At 43.6% G+C, this 17,146-nt stretch overlaps 1 protein-coding gene across 1 annotated transcript in view; it reads right to left on the bottom strand.

Annotated features, from left to right (window-relative positions):
- Positions 1-229: 229 nt before the first annotated feature.
- LOC124725039 (headcase protein-like) overlaps positions 230-17,146 on the bottom strand; it is a 744,336-nt gene continuing 727,419 nt past the window's right edge. Inside the window, exons 3-5 of the mRNA XM_047248454.1 lie at positions 16,884-17,072; positions 14,034-14,222; positions 230-1,816 (exon numbers count right to left, since the gene is read on the bottom strand). Of these exons, the coding sequence (XP_047104410.1) occupies positions 1,649-1,816; positions 14,034-14,222; positions 16,884-17,072 (546 nt within the window). The 3' untranslated portion in view covers positions 230-1,648. The remainder of the gene's footprint in view (positions 1,817-14,033; positions 14,223-16,883; positions 17,073-17,146) is intronic.

The raw sequence follows: 17,146 nt of genomic DNA, 5'->3' as shown, positions 1-17,146 counted from the left end.
TGTATTTTACACAGTCTAAAGTGGAGTCACTTAAGAATTGTAATTGCTGTCCACTGGCAGCTTTGGTAGATTACATGATTTCTGAGCAAGATGAAAACTGGTTAGCAAAGTTTTCTTGTTTAGCAGAAAATTTCAGTGGTACATTCTCTTAAACCTAGCATTAGTAATTAACAATTAGGAAGTTGTTCTAACTGATGAAATCTTACCACATAGAAAACTTATTACAGTCTACGTCTTACACTCTCCTCTTTATTTTGTTTATTTATACATAGATACAGACATATAAACTTTCATCTGCTGACATTTACAATTGAAATATAAACAATAGTCACAAAATTTATCTGTGTAGTTAGTAAAACATTCTCTTCATTCAAAGCACTTCCATCAAATGCGGATGTGAGCTACATTTCAACACAAAAACTGACGTTCATACCAGTGTGTATGATTTCTTTCATTTACAAGAAAACAGAAACATTGATATAAAACATATAAAATTAAGCAGTCTTATCTCTACATGAACTTACAGTTTACCAGACTTACTATAGCAGTGGGACAAATAATACCAGCATTGGTTCTAGAATAAAGCAGTCGACAAATACATGGCAGGTCAATTACAGACTAATTTACTTTTATTTAAATTGTAACTCTACAAGTACCAACTTAACAACTTCTCTGAAATAACAAAAAAATGTCATTATTAAATAAGCAAGGCATACATACAAATTAGCAGCAGAAAATTTTCCACATTTTACGCATATGTCAGAGGAAATACATTATTTAAAATTTGTGCTTTGCTCCACCAATGCTAATATTTGCTAATAAATCCCAAAGTCCAATATTTGTACTTAATGTTAATCAAACCCACTTTCAATAAAAAAATCACTATGAGGAAAAACCATTTAGCATATACCTCTCCAAAAGCGGTAACTTTACAACACACTGCAAACATACCAAGGTGTTTCAGTTCATAATTTTTTCATATATAAAGATCTTTTGAAAATAAGAACGTTTTGCAAGTTACCTCACTTTGACACGTCATTTTCGACATTAAAATATACATCTACCATGAGATAAATATACAGTTACATAGAGAAAACGACAAACATCTGGCACTAAACTACACAACACGGCAGTAGTATCCAAATTTATTACCTATCATAAAATTTCAAACAAGGAGAAGCATCTCACAAACACTACATGTCAGAAAATAATAAGAGACTGACCTTCAGTACAAACAGAAGTTGTAGGCGTTATTCATGCCACAAAATGACAAAAGAAGTGAGGACTGCCAAAAAATATTAATTTCAAAAGTCTTCTACTGGGGCAATTTCGAGAGCACAAGAACAATGATATTGATGATATTTCTGCAACACAAAACTTAATCTTTCTTGTGGCACTGGTATTCTACACAATGTTGCCACAGAAAAATCCACATAAAACTCTAATTCTGGAATACAATTATCAAAAAATTTTCCTCACTATTAAATGAAACATAGACTCCTTTACACTTCAATAACATCTATTAGAATGCTCTCTCTTTCTTCAACATCATTAGTTTCCAAGTCGCATAACAGCCCCAGTAGTAGCCCAGCCCCACTTGTGGCAGGAGGGCAGACGGTAATCGTGAGTTCCTATGTTGCGAGCACTGTTAAGACCATGGCTGCTGTGGCACGCTTCGGGCATAACAGTAGGCCAGTGGCTTCACAAAATGTGCATCCACTGTCCTGCAATGTGGGCATGGCACGGAGTGGCTGTAGTCAGAGTAGAAGTTGAGCCGTTGGTGGGGATGCAGCATTGGCTTCTGGCAGTTGTTGCACTGTTGACACAGGTAAGTAAGAAATGTTATGAAACTAATCTTATTAACCATAATTAAAGGCAACTAATTCTACCACATTATAAGAATATTCACTAACATTTTGGGGAACACAAAGCAACAGCCTGAAAACAGAGAAATGGCTTACACTCTTGTATATCAAGCTCTATAGACTACAGAGAAATTACTGCAACAAAACATTGAATGGTAATCATAACAAGCAATACTGTAGAACAGAAGTGTACCCAGTGAGGGGGCATACCAGAGCAGTTGCTACTCTCCCCACCCCCCTGCCACCACTACAAAAAAAAGCCAGAATGCATAATGTACACCGACTAAGTAGAAAGTGCTCCTAGAGCCATTTGTCGTATATCACAAAATAATTTCGCCATTTAGTGCGAAACTAATATGTTATAAATTGGTATGTTCCATGATAATGCTTCTATTCAAAAACAACAACTACTAATCATGATACAAATAAAATGAGGTTGACTGGACTGGTCTGTTCAAACCCCTGACTTGCATGTCTTTCAAGAACTTTGGAATTTTTGATTGTTTGCCATACCAATTTATCCAAACATTCACATCATTTACCATAAAGCACAGTGAAAAAAAAGTTAATCTTCAGCACATAACAGCTTTGTGGTAAGATAACCCCAAAAATTACAAGCAGTACTAATAGTAAAATGAACTCATCTTACAAGCTATTAGAGTGCTGCTATTTCTTACAGCGAACATCAATGGCAGACAGGGATTTTTCAGCAATATTCGGCAGAATTTAAAAGTTAAGCATGATTAGAAACAAAGAAACTATGAAGAATAAATGTACACAGTAAACGAATAAGCACAGTTTTCATATACATGGCACACAGTGCACTATGCTCATGATGTCTCAGTCGTACACACACTTCAGTCCCGAACACAGTATAGCTATAGGTGACCGAACATGAAAATGACCAAAACTGAGTTTTATTTTTCTTCACAAGAAGCAGTAATTTCTCCTGACTTCAGATGTATGGTTTATTAACAAACGCATGTACTTTTTTTCTTGAAGGTTCTTTGCATAAAAAGCTATTCAAGGGGCACACACCCTTGCAATTTAGCGGCGACAAATGGCATGTATTGCGTTTGCGTTCGGACGTTTACAATGTCCGAATGTTCCATAGATGGGTTCAAGACGGCTGTATACAGTAACACGGCATATACACGAGACATTTTAGCCGTGAATGACGATTTGCTTGCATTCGTTTAATGAATGTGACTTCGCTTTGGTGGTTACATTTCTCTTTTAGGGGTGTTCAAAATGTGCAAGAGTTAACAAATGATGGACTTGTAAGACGAAAATATGTAAATGATTCGCATAACATGAGAAAAGCTGTGTGAGAAACCTGGTTCTACAAAATTTCTACAGAAGAGGATTTGCAGCATGAATTGTGATCAGAAAACCCTCATGGTGGAATATTGGGCGAGTGATGCTACAGGGAAGGAACATTGCCAAAGGCATTACTTCTTGCTACTATTATGGGAACAGTGAAGTCAGAATACAGTGATCTTTCAGAGTAAAATTTCTTACTACTTACTTACCAGATCAATACCAAAATTCAAAAACAAAGTTTCAACAGTTGCATATAAGCATCGGTTACCAAATACGGTCTTTGTTGGTCGCATAGACCTGGCAACAGATGTGATGAACATAATACTGATCCAATCATGGAGTGATTATCTCAAGTTAAAGTTAAGTAATGGGCCATTTATATATCCAGCCCAGGAATAATCATTGATTATCAGCAAGTAACGAAAGTGAAAAGACCTACAGAAGTCTCTACTAAGCAGTCTGGAGAAATGAAGTGTCTCTTGAGTAAAAGTGTACAGGATTCGCCTAATCAGCAAGAATGTAAAGCTGAAATGCACTGAAAGAGCTATACAGTGAGGAGAAAATGTTACAGTAAGGTTTATTTTCTCATTTTCCGTATCAACACAATGGTATCAGTAACGTACAACGAACTTCTTCCAAATGTAAATTACGATAGCAGCTTTGTATTAGGCCTTATTCTTCTGGAAATAGTGGTACCACTATTATACGGTGTTATCATTGTGGGTGGTGTTTCTTAAACAAAATAACCATGAAATATTTTTTTTACTTCCTCGGACTTATTTCAAACGAGACATGACGCATAAAATGGCTGCAAAAAGCAGGCCGCCGAAGTTTAAGCGATGTGAGACACATGATGCAACAGAAAATGAAATGAGCTTTCAAAATTAGTCTGGTACACAACTTGATGTAATAATAAAGCTATAATGAATAGTTATAGGTGGGTACTGAAAATACTGTGGAGTGATAACACAAAAAATTAGGTACTGCGGAGAACTGGTGTAAAATTGATGCGACTAAACAGAAAAAGGGGAAGGATAATAGCAAATGTGTTAGGAAATCATGAAATAACTTTGATGGTGTCACATGGGACCCTAGAGGGCAAAAATTGTTGGTAAGACAGAGATTGGAATATATAAAAGAAATAATAAGTGCTACTCTGCGACGAAGAGATCGGCAGAGAAGAGAAAATCATGGCGGCCCACATCAAACCAGTCAGATGAGATAAAACCTTAACCTCTTACATGTTTTATATCAAGGGTAATGTATTCTCTAAGTATGAGGAAAAAAAAGGGATCCCCATTCATTGCCCTGTTTTGCATAGTAGAATTCTCAGATTCCTTGAAGCAGGTCCTTATGCAGACCACAATTTCAGCAGCTTTGAATCACCCATATTGTGTCTTTCAAAAATTTTGCGATTGTTCCGAGAAACTGGCATGTTAAGTCATTTCACGTTACAAATTCATCGAAGAATAACACTCGCCAACAGCATCCAACTCCTGTTTCTAAAGTACGACTAAATCCAACTCTGTCTGGAAGACAACTGTCTGTAAAAGCTAAGTGCGTATGTGAGACCCAAAGCAGATGACTGTTATGTATGGTGCTAAGGGGTTCATGGTACATGAAGGCACCATGATGAGTGCCTGTTTCACACTTTCATTGGTGGGCGAAGAAATACTGCTAACACCCAGAGGTAATGTGCAAAAAGCTTGGGCATGGCAATACTGATCACAGCCATCGAGCAATCGGAAGAGCTAGTCAGCTATGCTCAAACACGCTGCACATCCTCTTCCACGGGAATTGAATCGACGACCAATACAAGAATGTAAACCCTTAGTCTGGGTAACGTTTTGGCTAGCAACATAAATGTTTCTGGGCCCCAGTTACGACCCAGCCATGGCTTAAATTTTGAATAACAAATCGTCAGCAATGGACGTCGAAAACTTCCGGTATAAGGAGTCACCTTCATCTTGACAATGGCCTCGTCAAGAAGGGCAGAGGAGCAGACAGAATTTCAGGGGAACCTCTTGCTCTTGAGTGGAAAATTGCCCCTAAAAGGTGTATGAATAAGCAATGATCAAAGGCACGACAATGCAGGAGGCAATGGAAACCACTGCATTAAAGACACATTATGGGTGTCCACACGACATGTGATCTGTGATTTTAAAAAAGTTATTTGATGATCTCTCAATTGGCAAACGATTCCAGATTTCTCTCTCGGATCCTCAGGAGGAGACAGCCAAATGGAAGGTAACCAAGAGAAAAAGACTGCATAATCAAATCTATGGTTCGGAGTTTGAACGTGGCGGGAAAGCTAGAAAATATGAAAAAGGAAATGCAAAAGCTCAATCTGGGCATAGAGGGGTTCAGTGAAGTGAAATGGAAAGAAGATAAGGATTTCTGGTACGACGAATACAGGGTAGTACCTACAGCAGCAGAAAATAGTATAATGGGAATAAGATTCGTTAGAAGTAGGAAGGTAGGGCAGAGAGTGAGTTACTTTGAATAATTCTGTGATAGGATTATTCTCACCTGAACTGACAGCAAACCGACGCCAATCACACTATTTCAGGGATCCATGCCGCCGATATGAAGAATTACAGGGTAACTCGTCATGTAACGGAAGATTAATAATCATGACGGATTGAACACTATCGTAGGGGAAAGAAATAAAGACGGTGTTATGCGCGAAAATGGGCCCAGTAGTAGGAATTGAGAGAAGAAAGACTAATTGAGTTACGGAGTAAACTTCAGCTGGTAATAGCGAAAAAACTATTCAAAAATCGCAAGGAGAGGAGGTATATTTAGAAGAATCCTGGAGACGCGGGAAGATACCAGCTGGATTACAGCATGGCCATGGAAGTACAGAGAAGCCAAAGGGAAAATTCTGCTGGACAAATACGAAGAAATGGAAATATAAATGGTCGATGGATGGTGTGATTCAGCATACACTGAAAGTCAAAACAAATTTCGTTGAAATGAAATGCAATGGCAGCAGCATTAAGAATCCCACATAATTTCCATAGTTACGCCCAAATGAAAGAGTGGATATGTGGAAAGAAAAGGTCTCTACGAGAGGGAGTATTTAACTCATGACACGACACAAGAAGAAATGAGATTCGGTATGGAAGTCATAAAAGATCCACTACCCGAGTCATAGTTTTAACAGAGCTCAGGAAAACTGGCGATCAAATAACGCAGTGGGAATAGCTAACATTCCTTCGGAACTTCTAAAATCTTGGGAGAAGTGACAACCAAACGACAGCTCAATCTAAACATCAGCGAAATAATGGCGGAAATAAAGGTTCAAGAGTAGGATTAAAAAACTGCACCAATGTTTGTGCCGTGTAGTAATGGCATGGAAGTGCATATCGGTGTGAGTAGCTTTTCTGTGGACACTGTGGCCAAGGCATCCATTTCGCTTGCGGCGTATGAGGAAATCGAGGAAGGCAACGTATTGTCTTTTCTACCTCCATGAAGAACTGGGCGTTACTATTAATGCTACTGATATGTTTCTCGCGTCCGTGGGGCCAAATGACGAATATCTCGCCAAGGAATCCAAAGAAACAACTAGGCTTTAATGGCGGCGTGTGTAATGAAACAACATCGAAATTCTGTACAAAGAGGTTTGCAACAGCTGGAGCTAACGGTCTTCCCATCGCTAGGCCCCCGTCTAATCATAATATTTGTCATTGTACAGAAAATAAGATGTATGAATGTGCCTAAATATCTCGAAAAAGTCGGTCACAAGGGAATGGGATACTAGGTCCAAAGAATTTTTGATAGGCACATTCGTAAACAGCGTTACCACAACAAAACTGACCATAATCTCTCCATCATATATTGACGACTGTTAATCCGACTGATAAAATCGGCTGAGTTTTTCATACCATGTTCACAGTATCCCATAAGTGCAGCAAGGAGACTCGCCAAATACCTCGGCAGCTTGTATGCTGGTGAAACAGTGGTGGATACAATGAGGCGTGATTGGCGTCCGGTCCTTGCAGATCTTCGGTGAAGCATAAGCATGAGGTGCTCTAGACGCCTGTCTTGACCACATTGTCTTCCACCGAAGACAGCTTGAGAAGCTTAGTTTCCTTCCTTATTGTCCACAGCTCGTGGTCGTGCGGTAGCGTTCTCGCTTCCCACGCCCGGGTTGCCGGGTTCGATTCCCGGCGGGGTCAGGGATTTTCTCTGCCTCGTGATGACTGGGTGTTGTGTGCTGCCCTTAGGTTAGTTAGGTTTAAGTAGTTCTAAGTTCTAGGGGACTGATGACCATAGATGTTAAGTCCCATAGTGCTCAGAGCCATTTGAACCATTTGAACCTTCCTTATTATTCTCGATGTTGGGTCGCGTGAGAGATCCTGCTGAGTATCTTTGTCCAATAGCGCACAGGTCTGCGGATCGTAGTCCGCGTATTCCACAATCACTGCTGCGATGCCCTTTTCAGCAGGAAGGGCTACAATGCTTTCATCTTGGCATAGTGTGCGCTAGCCATTGCGCTCAGCCTAGGTCATGAGCCGGTAGCTTTGCTTTCGTGCGAATGCTGATGATATCACGCCAACTTCGTCCTTTGCTTCACTTGCGAGCTTGCGGGCCGCCTGTTCGACACATTTTTTCACTAGCAGGAATGTCCCGTGGCGAAAGCGCCAACATTGCACCCGTGTCAATTTTGACGTAAGCTCTGCCACGCCTGGCACTAACGACTTCTGGGAATATTTAATGAAAGAAGCCATTGTAATAAAAATTAGTGATAACGTCTTTAATAGAGACGGCGGCCTGTGTAACGCGGAGTACGATCCAGCGACAGTGCGGTTGAAGCGGACATCGAAGCCTGAGTCAATGTATTTGGTGATGCCGCCTCAGTGAAATCACTGTCAGTAGTTAACGTGTATACGGACGTACCAGCAGTCCACTGGCAGCCATACCATTTCCCAATAGCCAAGGCTTGTTTGGCCGACAGCTTGTGTACTTTTGATCACTTGAGGCGGCACGAAGCCCAAGAACTTTTTATTCACTCTGCAGTCTTACATTCTTCTAGATGACTGTTTGCTTCCAAATCTACATCTACATTTCTACATCTACATTTATACTCCGCAAGCCACCCAACGGTATGTGGCGGAAGGCACTTTACGTGCCACTGTCATTACCTCCCTTTCCTGTGCCAGTCGCTTATGGTTCGCGAGAAGAACGACTGCCGGAAAGCCTCCGTGCGCGCTCGAATCTCTCTAATTTCACATTCGTGACCTCCTCGGGAGGTATAAGTAGGGGGAAGCAATATATTCGATACCTCATCTAGAAACGCACCCTCTCGAAACCTGGACAGCAAGCTACACCGCGAAGCAGAGAGCCTCTCTTGCAGAGTCTGTCACTGGAGTTTGCTAAACATCTCCGTAACGCTATCACGCTTACTAAGTAACCCTGTGACGAAACGCGCCGCTCTTCTTTGGATCTTCTCTATCTCCTCCGTCAACCCGGCCTGGTACGGATCCCACACTGATGAGCAATAGTCAGATATAGGTCGAACGAGTGTTTTGTAAGCCACCTCCTTTGTTGATGGACTACATTTTCTAAAGACTCTCTCAATGAATCTCAACCTGGTACCCGCCTTACCAACAATTAATTTTATATGATCATTCCACTTCAAATCGTTCCGCACGCATACTCCCAGATATTTTACAGAAGTAACTGCTACCAGTGTTTGTTCCGCTATCATATCACAACATACTTGAAACTTCCTGGCATATTAAAGCTGTGTGCCGGATCGAGACTCAAACTCGGGACCTTTGCCTTCCTCACAGTCTTACTTCTGCCAGTACCTCGTCTCCTACCTTCCATGCTTGGAGGTATTGGCGGAAGTAGGCTGTGAGGACGGGGCGTGAGTCGTGCTTGGGTAGCTCAGATGGTAGAGCACTTGCCCGCGAAAGGCAAAGGTCCCGAATTCGAGTCTCGGTCCGGCACACAGTTTTAATCTGCCAGGAAGTTTCATATCAGCGCACACTCCGCTGCAGAGTGAAAATCTCATTCTGGACACAACATACTTGTATCGTGCCCATGAGGAACCACACCTCATACTGATGCTGACAACTGACATCAGTTCTACGTAGAACGAAAGTTTAATCAATCATGTCCAATATGTTATATGAACACCTCCAAACAGAGTGATAAATATGGCGCTGGTCTTCGTTGTGTGACACTTTCCATTTCCTTTAGCACCACTCCAAGAGTTAGCACATCAGTATCTATCCGCTTTAGTGTTCTCATTTTCATCTGAATAACACCACCGGAAAGGTGCGACATGGGGGAAACAGGTAAAGGTATTACATGCAACTGGCGCAATAAGCACGGTTTAAGCTGCGCATCGCCGTTGACAGCAGAGAGCGTCAGGCAGGGCAGAGGGCGGACGCTGCGCGCCAATTTCAGGGAACATAAAGCGGCAGCCGGCAATTAGCCGGTGAGCACCGCCGCCAAACCGATTAGGGCGCCTAACAACGCCAGGAGTCGCCTCGCCGCTGCAGCAAGTGGCTGCAGACCGCAGCGCCTGCAGACATGCCTTGTGGCCTGTCCGCCTGGGGCTCGCTGACTGCCGTCGCGCTGTGTTTACCCACAGTGCCTGAGGTACTCAGGTCTCGCATCACTTGCAATTTCCGCTGGGTTCTAGCGCAAGTACACAGCTGGCCATTAAAACTGTAACACTACGCAAGCGTGAAATTGTCAAGTTACATGCGGCTTTTCGCGGATGATGCTCTAGTATATAGAGAAGTTGCAGCATTAGAAAATTGCAGTCAAATGCAGGAAGATATGCAGCGGATTGGCACTTGGTGCAGGGAGTGGCAACTGACCCTTAACACAGACAAATGTAATGTATTGCGAATACATAGAAAGAAGGATCCTTTATTGTATGATTATATGATAGCGGAACAAACACTGGTAGCAGTTACTTCTGTAAAATATCTGGGACTATGCGTACGGAACGATTTGAAGTGCAATGATCATGTATAATTAATTGTTGGTAAGGCGGGTACCAGGTTGAGATTCATTGGAAGAGTCCTTAGAAAATGTAGTCCATCAACAAAGGAGGTGGCTTAAAAAACACTCGTTCGACCTATACTTGAGTATAGTACCAGGTCGAGTTGACAGAGGAGATAGATAAGATCCAAAGAAGAGCGGCGCGTTTCGCCACAGGGTTATTTGTTAAGCGTGATAGCGTTACGGAGATGTTTAACAAACTCAAGTGGCAGACTCTGCAAGAGAGGCGCTCTGCATCGCGGTGTATCTTGCTGTCCAGGTTTCGAGAGGGTGCGTTTCTGGATGATGTATCCAAATATTGCTTCCCCCTACTTATACCTCCCGAGGAGATCACGAAAGTAAAATTAGAGAGATTCGAGTGCGCACGCAGGCTCTCCGGCAGTCGTTCTTCCCGCGAACCATATGCGACTGGAACAGGAAAGGGAGGTAATGACAGTGGTACATAAAGTGCCCTCCGCCACACACCGTTGGGTGGCTTGCGGAGTATAAATGCAAATGTAAAGTGTAATACGTACTTGGGTATGCAAATAATTTACCATTTCATTGAAACTGCATAAATTACGTCTGAGTAACGTCATTTGCTTTGTGTATATATGAAAATTTCGTAAGAATGTATGTTAATCTGTGAGAAGATCGTGTTACGTTTCGTCTACGAAGGACAAACATCTACCATCACGTGCTACGATTCCACAGTGCGGAAGCTGGATCACGGTCTACCGAGACTGTGGTTTATCGCTTCGCAATACTGCTGCTCACAATGGTCTGGAACTCATGACTGATATGAGACTATAGAATCGATGGGTTCAGGAAGGTCGTACTTAACGCCTTGCAGGAACTCAACAGCCACACGTGACTAGCTGGAGGACAATCATTAGTTCACCGGAACAGTATCGTACACCCGCGCCGTGGACCTTCAATTAGTAAATGGGCCTGTCTGCAACAGAGTAAGTATTTATAATGATAGTATGACGCCTGCAGTAGCACCATGGCGGACTGTCAGCACGTCAACCAATATTGCTGCTTCTCTTGACGCGACAGCAGTAAACAGAGGTACACTGACAGTAGACGCACCAAACCGTCTTTTCAGACCATTCCTGATTCCGCGCATAATATTACCATGGACATCTCCATTCTGAAGTCTTCGAAAAGATCGAACGTTGCTAGAGTACATTCATCATCCTCAAACGTACCCAGCATCTGGCATGATGTTACAGAGTACCACTGGGTACACCGAACGAGGTGGCGCAGAGGTTACACACTGGACTCGCATTCGGGAGGACGACGGTTCAATCCCGCGTCCGGCCATCCTGATTTAGGTTTTCCGTGATTTCCCTAAATCGCTCCAGGCAAATGCCGGGATGGTTCCTTTCAAAGGGCACGGCCGACTTCCCTCCCCGTCCTTCCCTTATCCGATGAGACCGATGACCTCGCTCTCTGGTCTCCTTCCCCAAACAACCCAACCCCAACCACTGGGTACACAACACGATCACTTTTGGTTATCATGGCCGCGTAATTTGAACAGCAGTCTTCACATTTCTGGCGTGTTAAGGCCAGTGACTCTGCCCTATCTTTGAGTTCTCCATGATCTCATCCTTTAACAAATTAAGGCATGACCACATGTGTCCCGTGCTGTCATGACCTACTTCGATACAGAGGATGTTCCACTGCTGCCCTCCTCGGCTCATTCTCCAGATCCCTCGCCCAGTCAAAACGTCTGGTCATTGGTTGTCGAAATACTGATACATCATCTTTTACCGTCTATTGTGGCTGATGAATTCTGGTGTATAGCTGAAGCAACACGTAATGATTTATCCGTAATTTTCATCCAACCTCACTTGGACTTGATGCCCAATCGGGTTAGAATCACTGATGCTGTCAGAAGTGGCAGCTGTGTGTACGAAATTTTGCACCCTGTATACACTCAAATTGGCTACATATTGTACAGATAAAAATTCCATCCTCCCTTGTACTGCAGTTTAAAGGGCCAAAAGTGTAGGTACCATGTTATACAGTTCTCTACAGTACCTGTGTAAAAACGGACACATACTCCCCGTGGCCAGGCACTGAAGGGGCGGGTAGTCGCATCCTTGAATTTCAATAAGGACATCTTGCTATTCTGCAGAAGGCAGTCCATCTACATGGTGGTTTTGGTGGCCTTTCTGGTTTTCGAAATACGAGTGGTTCGTCCAAAACGAATACTCTTCAAGAGACTGACCATCATCATCATCACCATCGGTAACAACAATAGCAGCCCATATTCAGTGCTGGACAGGCTCCCCTCTATACGGTTCCATGTATTATGAGCTTTTGCTATACCCATCTAGCATTAGATGTTGTCAAAATCTTTTTTATCTCTTGAAATCAAGAGACAGGTCAGATGGCGCGAAAATTAACTGAACAGCACAAAAGACATTGGACTACCTCAGGTGCGACGAGGGTGGTGTTTGCGTCCCCCTTTTCTGCCTATTACAGGGTGTTCACCTATGACCTGTGCGCTATGTGCAGCACTGAGTGGCACGAATACAGAGGATGCACTAAGCGCCACATAGCACTCTGGCCCTTCTTCGGAATTTAGCAGATTGCATATTGGTTTAGTCAAAATCGACGAGTGAGGAAAAGACGCCCGAGAAAATGTTTTGCGTCATTTAACGCTCCGACTGATGTTTCAGTAGCAACTCGTCACAGTGTTGTGCACAAACTCCAACTGAAACCTCACAAAGCACCGGTATAGCATCGACCGACCAATCCTGGTAGAGTTGCTCGATATCACTGTTGCAACGGGTTGTTGCAGCCTTTGCGTGAACGACAGATTGAGCCTGAAATGCTCTTTTTCTCTGATGAAGCATGTCTGCTTTATAAGAGTCCGTGAACAAGCAGAACAATCAGTGTTGCGTTTCAGAAAATTGTCTGATATATGAAGGGCGTTTGCTTAATATGGTACAAGGAGTGTGGTGAGCAATTAATGTGCCACTAATAACTGGGGTAGTATCATTCTACCAATCAAACCATCTGCTAAGTGTTTTTCAGAAAATTAACAATTAATAAAAAGATGTACTGCTATTTCGTGATGGGAAAAACAAGAGCGCTTACGCCAATGCATCAATATGACAATTTTAGAGGTGTTCTGATGATGAGAACTATTAACTAGGAGTTTCTGCTCAGCTCAGTGAGCAAATACTACTGACATATAAGTTTGAAATGGTAAATGGCTCATCCATTTTCGTGGTCTTGTAACCAAGGCCGCTCGCTAACTAGTCTACTTTGGCTGAAACTGAAGCGGCATTTGCCACATTGCGAAGAACGGACTGGAGCATATGCGGCATTGGTTTCCATGCGACAGCAGACACAGCGCTTGCGTCCTACAGGTCGCAAAAAACTACTTGGCACCTGCGTAGAAAAATATTCACTTTCTCGTCAATTGTCGAGTCCATCCCGTCTTAGTTTTCTGTCGCTTGCTGAATTGTAAACTTCGTCCGATAGATGCGGCTGTCTCAGTTGTTTCTGCGCTGATTTTCTTATTTAGTACTCTAGTCTGAGACAACTGTTGATTAAACTGGCATAACCCGCTGAAAGGATAGTTTGCACCTTCCCTGCGGCGCGGTCGCCACACACAACGGGAGCCCACCATTAACACTGCCCCCCCCCCCCCCCCTTTCACCCTAAACATGTCGTCTGCGCAGGTAGGCGAAAAAGTAATTTTGTGCGCACTCTACACGAAACACCCTGTACAACAAGAATTGTAATGAACAGATTTTGTGTGTCAGATCACGACTATGCTTTGAGCTAGAGCAGCACAGATGGGCTGCCAGCACTACTGACCTTGGAGCGCTCAATGCAGCAGTGCATGGCGGCGAAAATGTCGTAAGAGTACATGGTGCCCAGCACGAGGGAGGAGCCGTCCCAGGCGGTGCCGCAGAAGCGGCAGCGGATGCCGCGTCCGGGACCCCAGCCCTCGAGACATGCCATGCACACCGCCGACAGGTACTGCGTACGGCCCTCCACCTTCACCTGTCACAATCACAATAACATCGCTGGCGAAAACATAACTTTAACAGCATTTATTATACAGGGGGCTATAAAATTCCCCTCATAAACTTCTAGGACATGTACAGGGACTGAGTGCACAATATTTAGAATTGGAACCCATGTCCAACAGGGTAGTCATGATGGTGGGTCAGCTGATGCCATTTGACGTCTATCCTATATCTCTCGCCTGGTTCGAGCCTCATTTACGTGCCTGTGAGTGTTAAAGCAAGTTGGTTGAGTACGCGGTTGCAGAATACACCGACATGAACCTTCTACATGGTGAAGCTCACGATAATGGTAGAACTGCCCGTCAACTTTATCAAGATCGTTATCCACAACGTCCGACTCCACCGCATGCCATTTCCGCCACAATTATGCTATGGCTTCGAGAAGAGGTGACTTCACCGTCAGCAGGCGTGACTGTTGTGCTCCAAGGTGAGGCCGCACACCCAAATAGGAAGAGGCCGTATTGTATCATGTTGAAGAGAACCCGTCAACGAGTCCACGAGCAATGCTCCAAGGTGAGGCCGCACACCCAAATAGGAAGAGGCCGTATTGTATCATGTTGAAGAGAACCCGTCAACGAGTCCACGAGCAATTGCACGTGCAATGTATGCTGCTCCCAGCACCGTCAGATATGTTCCGCATGAGCACATCCATACCACCTCCAAAGGATACAGTTACTCGAGGCAGCCAACTTTGCACCACGCGTTGAGTTGCAGTTTCTGCGCCGCTGCATCAACTAGCCCCTGGTACTTCCACGATACATTCTCTTCACAGCCGGATGAAAATTTACTAGGGACTGTGTTCTCAGTTCTCGAAACAGCCATCTCTGGGCAGACGAAAACCCACATGTTACGCATGTCCAAGGATTACAAGACAGATTTTGTATGAATGGGCAAGTATTCTGGGTGGTCACCGTACATGCTTAAACCCAAGTTCACGGGGTTCCATCCAGTTGACCCTTACACAACACGTATTGGGCGTGTTGTTGGATGCTGTGCAAATCCGTCAAGACATGATTTCAGCGCAACGGCGCATCCGTTCACTTTTCACGTCATATTCGAGGACATATGGACCAACGATTCGAACACAGACGGATAGACCGAGGTGGTCCAATCGCAGGGTCTCCACGAGCCCCTAATTTGACTTCACAGGACTCTTCTTCTGGGGTAGAATGAAGAGTTTCGTTTATGAGATTCGTGTAGAGACAGAAGATCTAGCGACACGAGTTGTGGGTATGTACCACAACATCATACGTAGGTACAATGTGTGCAAAGGACCTAGTGGTGGTCACATGGAACCTTATGTGCAGTGGATCAGAATGCTAACAATCCTTTTGAAAAGGACAAACACTGTTTAACTGTAAAAAACAGTGTTTGTGAAATCGATTACTTTCCTTTTTGTTGCTTTGGTTATAGTTGAGTGCAATAGCAAAACAAGTGATGTACTGGGTCACGCCTCATTAATTACTTATTAAAAAAAAGGTCGTTTTACCAACATGTTTTCACATGGTTATAGCACGGAAACGGTGCGTTTCCGGATATGAGTTCCAATTCAATATATTATCTAACCAGTCCCCTTAAGGCCCTAGAAGTTAGTAAGCGAAATTTTAGAGCACCCTGTATAAATAACGCCAATAACTCAATATATCAGATAACAATAAAAGACTTCATATATGATTTAGCCGCCCTTAGCCGTAGGGTGTCCAATAAAGGACTTTCTGATTTTAAAATTCAGTGACGCGTAAACTAACACCGACAGAAGAATGCAACAAACAGTGAATTTACATTTTATACATTAGTTTCAAATAGTATTCACAAAAGTCGTTATGAGACGGCACTTTCTGTACAGCTCGCATCAGCATGCATAAATAAACTCGTTCTCCACAAGCATTTTTTGTAACCACATCACGATCTTCTCACAATTATACCACTCGCAGTAGCGAGGTGGCACTTATTGTGTCTCGACGGAAATGGTTTCAGCTGCCACACACATCGACGATTGAAGCTCGTTCAACGGGTGAGATAGTTCCGATAGCCAGCGGCTTTCAACATGCCCCACAAAATGCAGTCACGAGGAGCCGTGTCCGTGTCTACGGAGGCCAACCCACGTGCCAGTAAATTTTGGATAACCCAACGCACTCTTCTACCTTACCACTCATCATGCAAGCGAAACACCTGTTCGGTGTTATGTGGTCGAAACGCTTGCTGTGTGGCGACAAACTGTTTGTTCGTGCGCTAGTTATCATTTCTCGTATGCAAAAATGGCCGATAAAATGCTTCTGCTGTATACAGATACCCAAATAGTAACTTTTAGGAGAATGCAGCAGTTTCGGTTCACACGAACAGGGATTTTCGGAACCCTGAAATCGCCTGTTTTGTTTATTCACAAATCCATTTAGGTGGAAGTGTTTTTCATCTATGAACCAGATGTGGCCAGCATCAAACACTTAATTATCAACCACTGTGAGAATCTCGTTCACAAAGTCGGCCCTTTCTGGTATAGCAGGTATAGATGCGAAAGTCGGCCCTTTCTGGTATAGCAGGTAGAGATGCGATCAGAATGGAGCTGTACAAGGACCTGGCAGCTCAGCAGGTGACACACTATATGGAGAAAGGTCGCCAGCTGGGGGCTACCCACCTGTATGCAGAACCTGGCGTGCTGCCGAGGGCTGAGAAAGAAGGTGCCGTCGATGAGGGGGTAGCGATCGAACACGGGCAGAGACGCCTGGCACAAGATGCAGCACACGCGGGACGTGTGCAGCGCCGCCAGAGTCGACAATATGAAGCAGCGCGTCTCGTCGTTGCCATGGTTGCCCTCGTCCTCCATCTGCAACAACCAACACAAAGCAGCATGTCAGTGTCATTTCATACCACTTGCTTCTTATAACGTTCCATCTGGGG

This window comes from Schistocerca piceifrons, chromosome 1 (genome assembly GCF_021461385.2).
Source record: "Schistocerca piceifrons isolate TAMUIC-IGC-003096 chromosome 1, iqSchPice1.1, whole genome shotgun sequence".
Classification (NCBI taxonomy): Eukaryota; Metazoa; Arthropoda; class Insecta; order Orthoptera; family Acrididae; genus Schistocerca; species Schistocerca piceifrons.
This window is presented reverse-complemented; position numbering and strand designations above follow the sequence as displayed.